Source organism: Primulina tabacum, chromosome 17, assembly GCF_025594145.1.
Source record: "Primulina tabacum isolate GXHZ01 chromosome 17, ASM2559414v2, whole genome shotgun sequence".
Taxonomy (NCBI): domain Eukaryota; kingdom Viridiplantae; phylum Streptophyta; class Magnoliopsida; order Lamiales; family Gesneriaceae; genus Primulina; species Primulina tabacum.
In genome coordinates, this window is record NC_134566.1 from 30,699,021 (window position 1) to 30,712,106 (window position 13,086).

The window sequence follows — 13,086 nt, forward strand, 5'->3', positions numbered from 1 at the left end:
GAAGGAGGTTGCGGAATAGGTCGAGGATTTTGGTCTGCATGAATTTACCAATGCAAAGCAGATGTTGCCCGAGTAACAAATGATATAACAGAAGAGCTTGATAAAGGAGCATCAAGCACTGTCCAGAAAGGAATATTACAAAATTGCTGGAAAGTAGGGGCAGCGTAAGAGGCCGGAGAAGGAACTTGAAGATGGAGAGAGAATCCCAAACTGAGAAGATGGTGATTGAGAAGATGTACCATCGTAAGCTAGTCCGACTGCTAGTATAGTGCCTCGAGCGGTCTATGAGGCTTATAGACTTTGAGCATATGAACAATGGATCACTTGCCAGCATGCGACACAAATCATCCACTGCAACATAGAATCTCCAAATTGCTCAAGGGTGAGAAAGGGTGTGCGAAGATTTCAGATTTTGACCTATCAAATCTCTTGAAACAAGATTTAGTAATATCCTCACATGCATCAGAGCAACCAAGGATCAAACACACATGACAAAACTGGCGCATGATAAAAAATTTTAAGCAAGAATCTAAATTTTTGACAAATTATAACCTACGATAAATGAATTACTATCATCCTGCATTCCTCTTCAAATTCACCACCTCAACACTGAAGGCATGTCTAATGTGCCTTAGGCCTTTAAAGTACACCGAGTCTTTTCTTGAAGGGACGCCCCTTGTCTTTTGTCTTTTGTCTTTTGTCTAGGACTCTTGGGTAAGGGCTGAGCCTTCTCTCTAAGCGCCTGTCTTGTGGCTTTTAATAACTAAGATTGTAAAATATTGTTATATCTACTGAGGATGACCAAGACTAATTTCCCCAACCCATATTCGAGGTGACTCAAATACATAGCCATTAAAGTTGTACACGTTGACTCGTGGTTCATAACCTTATATTATTTTCTGCTAAGCAGATGCACTTCTTGCGCATTTATCCCTATATCATACTCGTTTAAGTCCCACTCTGGCAGAAAGTAAAAGATCTTGACGGAATAGGTATCCTGGCTGTGAAGTTGCTGGCCATGATGCAGTGAATTGGTTAAAAAGGCATTGTCACCAGCAAATCACAAGAACATCTTTTCAAGCATAATCTTATGAGGATCAAAACTGCAGATATACAAGGGACAGTTTTTCATGTGTACTATCGATCTATACGTAATTCACAACTACTGTATCTCATAAGTGGCTCTTTAAAACTCCATCTAGAGCATTGAATACGTTCTGTAAAGTTACCTCCTCTACAATCACAACCTTGTCCCTCGATTTTGATCCAGATCCTATGGAAACTTGCCTTCTTTTCACCCCAATCACCTGTTCGCAACGAAACACAATTTTGATTCCATGGCATTAATCAATGATGATACAAAAACACTTAACGTGGAAACTGAAGTAAAAATGTTGATACATAATTCCTAAAAGAAGTACATTAAAACTCCATATTTCAACTAACTCAATGAGCCCTGCTTTTGTCACATATTTCAGTAAACAAGAAATCCAGGTTATTGATCAAACCAGATATTCATGAAAAAAATTATAAATATATTTTGGTCCTTCTATTAGCACGAATCAAACTGGCTAAAGTCGAGTGCTTAATGGAAATTCTCAAAAGATAGTCAATTCAACATAAAGCAAGGACTTACTGAGCTAATATAATCCAAGAGTGCAGCATTAGCTTCGCCATCTTTCGCCGGTGCATCGATCTGCACTCCTAAAGCCTCGTCATTGAAATCTGATGATTTCATAAAAACAAGTGTTTAAGCTTTTTTCCTATAAAAATATAAATTCAATTACAGACTAAGCGGATTAAGTTCAGTAATGATTTATCACCAGTGATGGTGGCGAGTTTGGAACCCGGCTTGGCGTGAATGGTGATGGCGACGGAGGATGGCGAAATAGAGCGTAAGCACGCGGGGTACTTGACGGCGGCGAGTGGCGGCGACTGAGATGTCTCGCCGGAGATCCCCTTCGATTTGCCTTTCTTACCCGGGGCCATTTGGATCCGTGATTCCAATTGCAAACTGAATCGACTTTATGTTATAACTCTCACCCACTTTTCTTTATATATTTTTAAAATAGTAATTTAATAAGTTATGTTATTTTTTTCAATTTAATAAGTTATGTTTCAGTCATGTAATTATATTTTTTTATCGCAATCGAACACATCATATCGAACACATCATAAACTTTCCAATATTAATCCAATAACATATCATCATCTCAATGTATTTATGGAATCACTCGCAGATTCTGAAGCAAAAAAAGGGGTCCAGGGATGGCCCTCCGGTCGAGGTCATTTTTCCTATATATATATATATATATATATATATGCGTGTGTGTGTGTGTGACAAAAGTTATTTAAATTAGCTTGTGCTAAAAAAATATTATTAATTATAATTTTTAGTTTTTTTAGAGTCACCATAAATAAAATTATTAGATTCAATTTAACTTGATATCAATATTCATATTGACGCATAAGACACTCCGACACTGCGCCTTTAGGTGATGTAAGGCTGTCATTATCGACCTACCTTAGCTCTCCTATATCTGTCAATTTTTTTATTGCAAATTAACTTTTCCCCGCAATATTAGTTTACGTTTGGTTGAAAGGTAAGATTATGAAATGATAAAGAGAATGATTGAATTAGAGAATGTTTGATATGATTGTTAAAAATGAGTAATTAATAATCTTTTTATGAATTGATAAAATTCCCCTTCCACTTTTGCGGCGGTGAGACGGTCGGCCGACGGCGGCAGAAGGAGGGGGTGGTCGGCAGTTGTCGGCCGGCGGGAGGAGGGGGTAGTCGGCAGCGGCGGCGGGACGGTTGGTGGGCGGTCTGTGGAGAGAAGTGATGGTGAATTTGGATTTAAGAGAATGATTATGATAAATAATCTTAGGATGTGAGGAGTGATTATCCCGGTTAATATAACATAATCATTTATATGAGAGATTGAATTGGTTAAATAAAAATCATACCAAACATGAGATTAGGTGAGTATCCCCCAACCAAATGCAGCGTTAGTTTATAAAGAAATAAAATAAAAACTCAAACAGTGACTCTGAAGGAATAAATACTATAATATCATTATATTTTACCAAAATAATTATTATGCAATAAAATTTGTTTTATATTACAATCCAACATGCTCGGATTTTTTTTCAAAAAAAAAAAAAATCGACCTACTTGGACATATTGCATCCCAACATTTACCCGTGTATTATTCAGAATATAATAGAATACAATACACACTTTCAATATTTTTTATTCCATATGTTGTTAATATTTTCTTCAGTAAAATTTACTTAACTAGTATGATTTGATGTTATTTTATTAATCTAGAATTTTATATAATATACATCGAATATATCTACTGTGTGTTCGGAGTTATCCTTCAAAATATATATATATATATATATATATATATATATAGTCAAAAACTTGTGTGAGACGGTCTCACAGGTCGTATTTTGTGAAACGAATTTCTTATTTGAGTTATTCATGAAAAAATATTACTTTTGCTAAGAATATTACTTTAATTGTGAATATCGATAGGATTGAACTATGTCACATGTAAATATTCGTGAAATCGTCTCAAAAAAGACTACTCTTATATATAAATATATCATAATAAGGATACAAGGAAAGTAGAAAATTAACAAGATTTATTAGGCCAGCAGCAGTAGACAACACTGCCACTCGAGCTCAAAAAAAAAATCCCATTTCCCCACTCCGCCGGGCCGCCTGTTGTAAACCCCTAGCAGAGAAGGGGAACAATCGCCAGCTCTATCGGAAATTAGGGTTAGTTAATTTTCCAGTCTGCGGTGGCTCATGATGATGTATGTCTTTTAGATTAGAATCATTTGGGTTTTGGTTTACTTTGAACTTCTGCAATATATTTTTTCCCTTTTCCATTGGTGTTTAGGACGTCTTTTATTGAAGTTAAACGCAGTTTTTTTTAATATATTTCTGACATTTTTTTTACCTTTGATTTGTCTTCTATGTGGTTAATGAATAAATTTTTTTGATTGCTTAAATTGGCACTTCGCTGCATCATTTTTTTTATTCTTGATCTGATAAGGTTATGAGATGAAAACTTGAGATACTGATTTGCATTTCAAATAGGAGAGGAAACTGAAGAAAGAGTGAATTACTTTGCTCACTTCATGTTCATTTATAGTTTTGATTGGTTATTCATTGCAAATATGTATATCGATAAAAAAAATTTTTTTGCTTATCTTGACTTGTAGCAGGCTCTTCTGTAAACATTCCAAGAAGCAATGTTGGCTGTCAAAACGACCCTCCCTCTCAAGTCTCCTCATTTTTTCTTCTCTGAGAATTCTAATGGTTCTGCTCTCCTGTTCCACAACTCGGTTCCTGTCAATAAATTCGATACCATTAAGAGATGTCCACGCATCAAATCATCGGCACAGTCAATAACAGCACCGGAGATTCTCAAAGATTCCACCTCTGCGCAAATCCGAGTCGAGATTTTATCTGAAGCATTGCCCTACATTCAAAAATTCCGAGGCAAAACTATTGTCGTAAAGTACGGGGGAGCAGCAATGACATCCGAGGCCCTTCAGGCATCTGTCATTGCTGATATTGTGCTCCTTTCTTGTGTCGGCATTCGAATAGTCTTTGTACATGGAGGCGGGCCTGAGATTAACCAATGGCTCGGCAAACTAGGCATAAAACCAAACTTTCTCAATGGCCTCCGTGTTACTGATGCATCCACCATGGAAATTGTTTCAATGGTTTTGATTGGTAAAGTGAATAAAAATCTTGTGGCGCTGATTAACAAAGCCGGTGGCACTGCCGTTGGGTTATCAGGGATAGATGGCCGACTTTTAACTGCTCGGCCATCTCCCAACGCGTCACAGCTCGGGTTCGTAGGGGACATAGCTAGTATTGATCCAACTTCTCTCCGATCACTTGTCGAAAATAACCATATCCCAGTGATTGCCTCTGTGGCAGCTGATGTGACAGGACAGCCATATAATATTAACGCTGACACAGCTGCTGGAGAATTGGCAGCAGCTTTGTCTGCCGAGAAGTTGATACTATTGACTGATGTCGCTGGAATATTAGAAAATCGGGATGATCCCGGGAGTTTGGTGAAGGAAGTTGACATTAAAGGGGTGAAGAAGATGATGGAAGATGGCAAGATTGTGGGTGGGATGATCCCCAAGGTTAGTTGTTGCGTCAGGTCTTTGGCTCAAGGGGTTCGAACTGCAAGTATAATCGACGGCAGGTTGAAGCATTCTTTGCTTCTTGAGATTCTCACTGGTGAAGGAGCTGGAACGATGATCACCGGCTAGCTACTGCCGGTAAAAAGTTAATTTTAGCTCGTCTTAAAAGATTTTTGGTCATGTTTTCAAACAATTATGGTTGATAATTTTTGTTTCGTGACATGGTTTTGAATGATTCTCACGTACCTGGGGGGTTTATGTTTGATTTGCCAAATTGTCGCAAATCAGAGCAAACAAATGATAAAATGTATATCGTAATGATATTTTGAGTTTTTTGTCTGCACGTACCATTTCACCACCAAGGGATACTGAAAGTGCATCTGAATGGGAGACTAGGAAAGAATATCACCCCTTTCCGACGAAGAAACGTTCAATCTTTTTGCCATAAAAGTTCATGTCGTGTACCCCTCAAGTCCAATTCCCCCCCATCCCCCTATGTTATTTTACAGTCTCCTCGCCTTTGTTCCGTTTTGCCCCTTGTCCAAATTTCTGGGTCCGCCCCTTCCTATTCCGCTGTCCATCTAGAGCAACAACAGATGTAATATTTGACAAACGTGAAATATTTTTTTTGATGGATAGCTGGAGAGTTTCCAAGGTGTTTTTTTCCACTTGAAACTTTGAAGATTGTGGTGTTTGAGTATTTATCCGTTGCCTCTAAAAAGAAGAGTACAAGAACAGATTTTTCAATTATTTTCAGAACGTGAGTGCAACAACTGTTTTTTCACGAAGTATGCCATGTAAATGGTAAACAAATTCCTTCGAGAACCGAGTGAGCCAGATGGGATATTAACAATTGAAAATTAGAGCAAGGCAAGTAATTATTTACCACTATTGCACATTTCTGCACATTATTCATACCAAATCGAATGAAGCCAAGAGCTATGAGGAATAAAACTTTTGATTGTACGATAAAATATCATCATAATGTTGTTCTATATGACTGTATATGTATACAGCTATTATATACATCAGAGTATTACAAATGCCTTGGTCAACATTAGGAGTTCTGTACACCTCACACAACATGTTTATTTGCTCGACTCAAACTCTTACAGCAACTCATTAGATTAGATAACAAACAGGCATCACTCCAAAAGCACAAACATATTTACTAAAAACAAACAAATAGAAATGGGGATGGGACAAACGAAATCTACTGCAATTTCAAAGAACCTTGGCACCGCAAAGAAAATGCTACACATATATATAGCAAGAGAACCTTGGAAACTTCCTTTATTCTTGTGCACACATCCTCTTTGGTAAAAGCGACTGCCTATTGCTGAGAAATTTTACCTTGCTTCAACAGCATGTCTTTCAACTCTCTGTACCCACGAAGCTCGTCTAATGCATCAGATGTGGTCTTTGACGAAATAAGTCCAGAAGATGCAAGATTTGTAGAAGCATATTGCAGTATATTGGACTTTTCAGAAATTTTATTTGAATCTTGATTGCAGTTCGTTGGTGTCTTAAGCTTGGAATCATGCAGCAATTCTGCTGTAAAAGAGACGTCTTGGCGAAGAGGTGGCGCTTTCTTCAGCATATGAACTAGAGCACCAACTGCAGCATCTTGTGATTTTCTAGCCAGGAGAAGTCCACCAGGCTCGTGCGGCACCATTGGATGGTGCGGCTGATCGAATGAGCCAGGCCTGGAATCATCAAACCACTGTTTATTTTCAAATAGTTGCAGTTGAAATAACAAAAAACAATTGGGTTATTCAAACTAAATTTGATTTCAACTCTAGCTCCTATATATGACACAAAATAAATTGCAACTATGGAGGCGCTCATATGCTTGTAGCATGACATTCAGATAAGCTGTATCATAAGATCAGCAGAAACCACACAAAACTTTCAAAGAACACCAGAACCTTCTGGTTTCAACAAAGCTTAAAAACAAAGCAAGCATTATAACTTGATTTTGTCCACTATACGTAGCTCCACCTACAGAACAATCAAGCCATCAAGTGTTGCAACCTCCATTCATGTAAGAGAAATTCGGCAGTCACCACAACCACAAAATGTCGACAAGGCAATAAAAAGGTGCCTGACAGATGTTAGCACACTGATAACGAGAAAGATGCACCAGACAGATGCTGAACAAAATGGGAAGATAGGTTGTCCAAATTAAACATAATACATATCCAAATTTGCACCTGATAAATATCATCACCCAAGTGAATGACTAAACTTTATACCTCAAAGAATGGGAGACAAAACCAGATTTTAAGTTCTGCCATATTAAGTAGGAGTCATAGCAATGATTTCAATATGCTATATATTTCCATAGAGTATCTTACAATTATCATTCCATATTTCCCACTCAACAACAAATGTCTGCCATAAAATCTCAAGTGGTCCATTATGCCTTTCAAGGTAAGAACTCCTAAGTGTATGATGCTGATTGCAACAATGACTTGACATTATTAAAATAGAAAACATGGACTTCATCATGGGAAATTAATAGCAGCTTTGGAAGCACTCTCCAACAGTCATTTGAAGGAGCTACTAAAGACTGGTGTGGCACAGTTTATAGAAGGAACACAAAAGGGTTTCTGCCTCCTACATATAATTCTCTGAAAAATGGGATTAGTTGAAAATTATTTCCATACATCTTCACTGAAGTATTTCTTCTCCGGGAACATTAGGTTCGTTTTTCGGTTAGGTGGAAAGTGGAAACAATACAAGTAATTTCAAATATATTTTATTTCAAGTGCAGCTGCTTTGAAGCTCAAATTTTACTCTGTACCCTAATAAACTTGATTCCGCTATCATAAACACAACATCAGGACAGTACAGGTGCACCTAAAATCATCATAGATGAAACGCATGTTTTTTTTTTATAAGAAACTTGTTTATCCACTAACAACGCATGTTTTTGCACCTAGAAGTAACAGAATCGAATAAAAAATGTTGTATGATAACCTGGAAAGTGGATCTATCATGTCCTCGTCGTCTACAAAAAATGGCCCAGAAAACTCAGAATCATCATAATCATCCTGAAAGGATAACCTACTGGAACTTCTAGAGAATGATTTTGAAGGAGAGCTATTTATCGATGGTTTCACTGCAGACATCTTTCCAGGCTCGTCCTTGCTGAAAGAGGACAACTGCAGAAGAAATGACACCGCTGGTTAATCTGTTCCGTGATATTTTAAAAAACAAATACACATCATCATACCTTGTCAACTGTTGAATTGGCGATATGAAGGCCTGTATCTGCAACCTGCTTAATAATAGTGACTCGAGTAGCTTTCATGGGAGGAGAATGAGGCATCGTTTGATTGCTGAGCACCGAAGGGAAACTAGAAAGTCTTGATGCAGGTATACTAACTGGGGCACTTTCAGACCGTAAAAGAGCTTTTGATAAATGACTGCCAGCAATGTAGGCTGGTGGTGATGGAGATGGTGAAAATATGAGGGAAGGCCAATACTCGTCATAACTTGGATTTTTCAAATGAATGGCAGTTGTTTCACTGGGTAAATTACGAGGTAAGCTTGCAGGAGGAAGACGGCGGGTATGCTTTTTTGACGTTGAAGCATGGGATTCAGAATATGTGGGTGAAGGTGTAGGGTTTACTGAAGGTGGTGATGCTCTATATATGTCATAACTCCAGCTATGCCGCCTAGCAAATGGGGACGGAGATGGGGAGCTTTGTGATATGGGATATGTTGGGAACCTTTTAAGTGGTTCTGCCATTGGGCTTCCAACATATTCAGGTATGAATTGAGGGGATATAGGAGTTGATGACTCGGAACTTACATCAAATACTGATGAACGATATGCAACTGAGAGGCAAAGCCTACCACAAGAAGTATCAACTGGAGTGAACACAAAATGCTGCATATCTTCCTCCTCCTTAGGGGTAAATGGTTCCGCTGAAAGATGAAACCTGGTGGCCAAGATTATACAATCGAATTTGTGCCGATGAAATAAGATCGCGAAACAACTTGTAAGCTGGCAAGAGCCTGACGGTTGCATACAGAGACCGTAACAACAATATTGACTTCTTGTATAGAGCATGAGAGCTTGTACCAGTTGATCTCTTACCAGCCGACGAGCCAACCCCGTTAGCACCAGTCTTCTTACTCTCATACTGCAAAACCCACCTCTCGATTATCTTTCCATTATTTGCCTCACACCCAAAATCATCATTATCGGAACCATAATAATATCTCTCTTTCCCCCATGTATTCTGCACGAGCATTCTTTTAGGGGAACAATTCAAGGGGTCCCAATCTCTTGGTCTTTGCACTAAAAAGACATCGACTATCATGGGCTCAAGATTACTCTGCCGCCAAAAATCTATATTTTCTAATGCAGCGGGACAATCCCGAAGGGCTAAATTAAACCATTTATCCCTCGGCCTAAAACTCGATGATGAAGAGGATGATGACGATGGTGACGGGGAGGATAAAACTTGTTCACCACTGTAATTCCGTGAAGAAACATATGGGCACCGCGATTCCAGTATTATGTGTAGGCTTTTAGCAAAGAATTCAGTGATTATTTGCTCCATTCTCGCGGGTTCTGAATTGGCACTGTTTCCATGATATGCAGCCATAGATTCTATCGAAATAAACAAACACAAAAGGAACTTTGGCAATCGAAATCCTCAACACGAATCCGAATTCAAAACAAGTAAACAACCCAAATCTAAAACTTCAAAATCAGATCACAAGCAGAAACTTGAACTTCAAAACACCTCCAAAAACTGCCCCCGAAAGAAAGAAAGCTTCAAATCACTAAAGGGTGGTCGAAAAACAAGATGAAGATAGAAAAACTCACAGACTATTCTATGAAGAAATCCAAAAATAATGGGTATTCTCGCCTCTGCACGTCCTATACCTAGCTCTGCTGCATTTGTGGTTTCTACGCGTCCAGTAATCAAGAACAGGCTGAACAGGCACATATACTCACAGTTCTGCAATAAATACTCCTCAGCGGGTAAAAAATTGGTGGCTTTTGTACTTACCGAATAACATGAAATTGGCGCAAGTTTTTGGGGTTTCTAGAGATAGAAAACGGGTGAGAGCATTGTTCGTTCTCCTTTTATATGGAGATTCACCAGCCCAGTGATGATTCAGGTCTGAGGATAACTGTTACCACTTTAAGAAGTTGTACTTTACCTAGTTGTACATTTCGGACATGTTTGACACCCCTGGAACCTGGTGAGTGGAGCCCCAATAATTGCAAAATACTACCATTGAACTGTATTGACATTAATCATAGAACAATTTTATTTCCTCCCCATTTTAAATACATTAATTATAGAACAATCTATTTCCTCCCCAGTTTTATTATATGAGTAAGTACTTTGTGAGACGATCTCATTAATCATTATCTGTGAGATGGGTCAACTCTATCGATAATCACAATAAAAAGTAATACTCTTAGCATAAAAAGTAATAATTTTTCATAGATGACCCAAATAAAAAATATGTCTCATAAAATACAACCCGTGAGACCGTCTCATACATATTTTTGCCTTATTATATTACTTAAACTCAATTTCACAAATAACATGATTTCATAACTATTTATATTAGGTTAAACGTGTATAAGCGACTGTAGTATTATAATTGATAATCTTCTGATAAAATTTTGTTCGTCAATTGTTGATGTTGCCTTGTTTGATTTAGTTGACTATATAAGTCTAAAAAGAGTTCGTATCTCAAATGTTTTATTGTCTCTAGATCCAGGTGCCTAGGCCACTTGAACACTAAAAAATGGGTGGGGACATATAGGGAAATGATAAAACTTATCTATAAGAGGCACGAGACATCACCAGCAGATAGGCACGCATCTTATCTGACTCACGAGCCTAACATACATATTAGCACCCAAGTATGAGCATTCTTCAATGTCAGTAGTATAAAGAAATAAAGTTATGCATTCATGACAACTATAGCTTTTGGCCCTGGTGGTAAGCGCTTGATCCTAACAATTGGTATCAGAGCAAGATCATAAGTTCAAGTCTCCCAATATGTATATTTACATACTTATTTGGAGAAATTTTAGGCTAAACAATGTATGAATGAGAGTGCTACTAAGATAATTAACCGCATGCACTACCACGAGTATAAGAAAAAAGTCGTGTCTTATTAACAACTATATCGATTGTTCTGGTGGTAAATGTTTGATCCTAACAATCTATATTTTACTCGGTTATTATTTTTATTCATCAAATAAGTGAGTTACACAGTAAGCTTTTATATCAACTATTTCTTAACTGTATTCATTGTAAAAAACACTTAACTCAAATTGTTATAAGAGTATCAGACTATCATATGACCTCTTGGAAATTATATAATATTTATATAAAAAAAAAAAACGACCTGGCCTCTTATAAATTATAAAAGTTTTTTTTTAAAAAAAAAACGACCTGAGATATGAATATAGAGATAATTATATAATAACATATTTTATGAGTCTAGTTGATTTTGTAAAATTTATCCAATTTAGAATTCAAGATATTAAATATATATGTATTTAAAGTTTTATGACGTTTTGAGTTTTCGAACTTTCATTGTCGAACTTTATTATCCGACAATAATTCGAATAACTCGCAAATAGGTTCAAGATTTCTAACAATATTCTATAAAACTGAAGATTAGATCTCTTGTGATACGGTCTCACGAATATTTATCTGTGAGACGGGTCAACCCTACCGATATTCACAATAAAAAGTAATACTCTTAGCATAAAAAGTAATATTTTTTTCATGGATGACTCAAATAAGAGATCCGTCTCACAAAATACGATACGTGAGACCGTCTAACATAAGTTTTTGCCAAAACTGAAATATATAAACCATGAGAGAAATGATCTAATAAGTTTTGAGAATTTAGGAAAGCAATAAAATATTACATGGTAGTTATATACGTTATGAATTTATTATAATATATTTTACAAGTATTTTTATAACATTATGGCTTTTGTGATGATTCTTGTTAAATGAAAGGATGAATATTTTTATTAATTTGTTCAAGATTATCAATAATTACGACCTTTAAATCTCAATAATAGTAAATATTATGGACATGACACGTTAAGCATCAGAATATGAAACACGACTACTATAACACATTAAATTATGACGTAAAACTAAAAACGTTCCCATCAATTTAATTTGTTGTCGAAACAAAAGTAATTCTACTTATAGAGGACACGTGATAAAGTTTTTAAAAAATATATAATCTAAATCTAAATTGAGAAAATTTGGAGATCAACTACTAATATCGTCACTTATTATTTAACAAAAGTTGCCTCTAATTAAAGACAAAAAATTACGTGAGACGGTCTCACGGGTCGTATATTATGAGACAGATATCTTATTTGGGTCATACATGAAAAAGTATTAATTTTTATGCTAAAAGTATTACTTTTTATTGTGAATATCGGTAGAATTGACCCGTCTCACAGTTAAAAATTCGTGAGACCGTCTCACAAGAGACCTACTCCCAATTAAATATATGTTAAGTTGCACTGCCATTGGCATTACATTGACACATCCCCAACCTAGAACTTAGGTTTTGTTCATGTTACTTATATGAAGAGTGTTTTGATTAGCTCAGCACATGATACATATGTTGAGTAGATAAAAATCATGGCCACTCACTCATCATGATGTAAGATTGAGTGATTATGATTTATCACTCATCACACTTATCATGTATTGAGTGGATGATGATATGTATAACATCTATCAAACCACAGACATGATATTTCATCATAAACTTTGGACCTTAGTTGGTGAGTTTTATGTAATGCTCTTCAGTGCAAGTCTAATTTTCATTCAATTATGTGTTTTGTCCATGGTTATTCTTGAAACATATTGTACA

At 36.6% G+C, this 13,086-nt stretch overlaps 3 protein-coding genes across 9 annotated transcripts; 1 reads left to right on the forward strand and 2 right to left on the reverse strand.

The window, feature by feature from the left end:
* Positions 1 to 21: 21 nt before the first annotated feature.
* LOC142531203 (uncharacterized) lies at positions 22 to 2,045 on the reverse strand. Of its 4 annotated transcripts, none has more exons than XM_075637283.1 (4): positions 1,824 to 2,045; positions 1,637 to 1,725; positions 1,230 to 1,307; positions 22 to 351 (listed from the first exon to the last, which is right to left on the reverse strand). In XM_075637283.1, the coding sequence occupies exons 1-4, from the start codon at positions 1,987 to 1,989 to the stop codon at positions 292 to 294; spliced, it is 393 nt and encodes a 130-aa protein (XP_075493398.1). In that variant the 5' UTR covers positions 1,990 to 2,045; the 3' UTR covers positions 22 to 291. The 4 variants fall into 4 exon arrangements, with proteins under 4 accessions (XP_075493398.1, XP_075493400.1, XP_075493399.1 ...); XM_075637285.1 differs by lacking the exon at positions 22 to 351 and adding an exon at positions 391 to 417 and having other exon boundaries at positions 1,824 to 2,044; XM_075637286.1 differs by lacking the exon at positions 22 to 351 and adding an exon at positions 1,083 to 1,103 and having other exon boundaries at positions 1,824 to 2,044.
* Positions 2,046 to 3,629: 1,584 nt separating this feature from the next.
* LOC142531446 (acetylglutamate kinase, chloroplastic) lies at positions 3,630 to 5,519 on the forward strand. Of its 4 annotated transcripts, none has more exons than XM_075637563.1 (2): positions 3,630 to 3,793; positions 4,243 to 5,519. In XM_075637563.1, the coding sequence occupies exon 2, from the start codon at positions 4,273 to 4,275 to the stop codon at positions 5,311 to 5,313; it is 1,041 nt and encodes a 346-aa protein (XP_075493678.1). In that variant the 5' UTR covers positions 3,630 to 3,793; positions 4,243 to 4,272; the 3' UTR covers positions 5,314 to 5,519. The 4 variants fall into 4 exon arrangements, with proteins under 4 accessions (XP_075493678.1, XP_075493679.1, XP_075493681.1 ...); XM_075637564.1 differs by having other exon boundaries at positions 3,633 to 3,793; positions 4,246 to 5,519; XM_075637566.1 differs by having other exon boundaries at positions 3,649 to 3,831.
* Positions 5,520 to 6,122: 603 nt separating this feature from the next.
* LOC142531445 (autophagy-related protein 13b-like) lies at positions 6,123 to 10,312 on the reverse strand. The gene is given in 5 exon segments (XM_075637561.1): positions 6,123 to 6,890; positions 8,167 to 8,351; positions 8,423 to 9,121; positions 9,123 to 9,811; positions 10,031 to 10,312. Coding segments are annotated over 4 exon segments (1,941 nt in total). The 5' UTR covers positions 9,807 to 9,811; positions 10,031 to 10,312; the 3' UTR covers positions 6,123 to 6,517.
* Between the last annotated feature and the right edge of the window lie 2,774 nt (positions 10,313 to 13,086).

Excerpts from the sequence above, each read along its gene's own strand:
- LOC142531203 (XM_075637283.1), bottom strand. The coding sequence starts at position 1,989 with ATGGCCCCGGGTAAGAAAGGCAAATCGAAGGGGATCTCCGGCGAGACA. Across the intron at positions 1,308-1,636 it reads TCTTGGATTATATTAGCTCA|GTGATTGGGGTGAAAAGAAG; the intron begins GTAAGTCCTTGC and ends CGTTGCGAACAG. Across the intron at positions 352-1,229 it reads AGGTTGTGATTGTAGAGGAG|TGGATGATTTGTGTCGCATG; the intron begins GTAACTTTACAG and ends TCTATGTTGCAG.
- LOC142531446 (XM_075637563.1), top strand. The coding sequence starts at position 4,273 with ATGTTGGCTGTCAAAACGACCCTCCCTCTCAAGTCTCCTCATTTTTTC.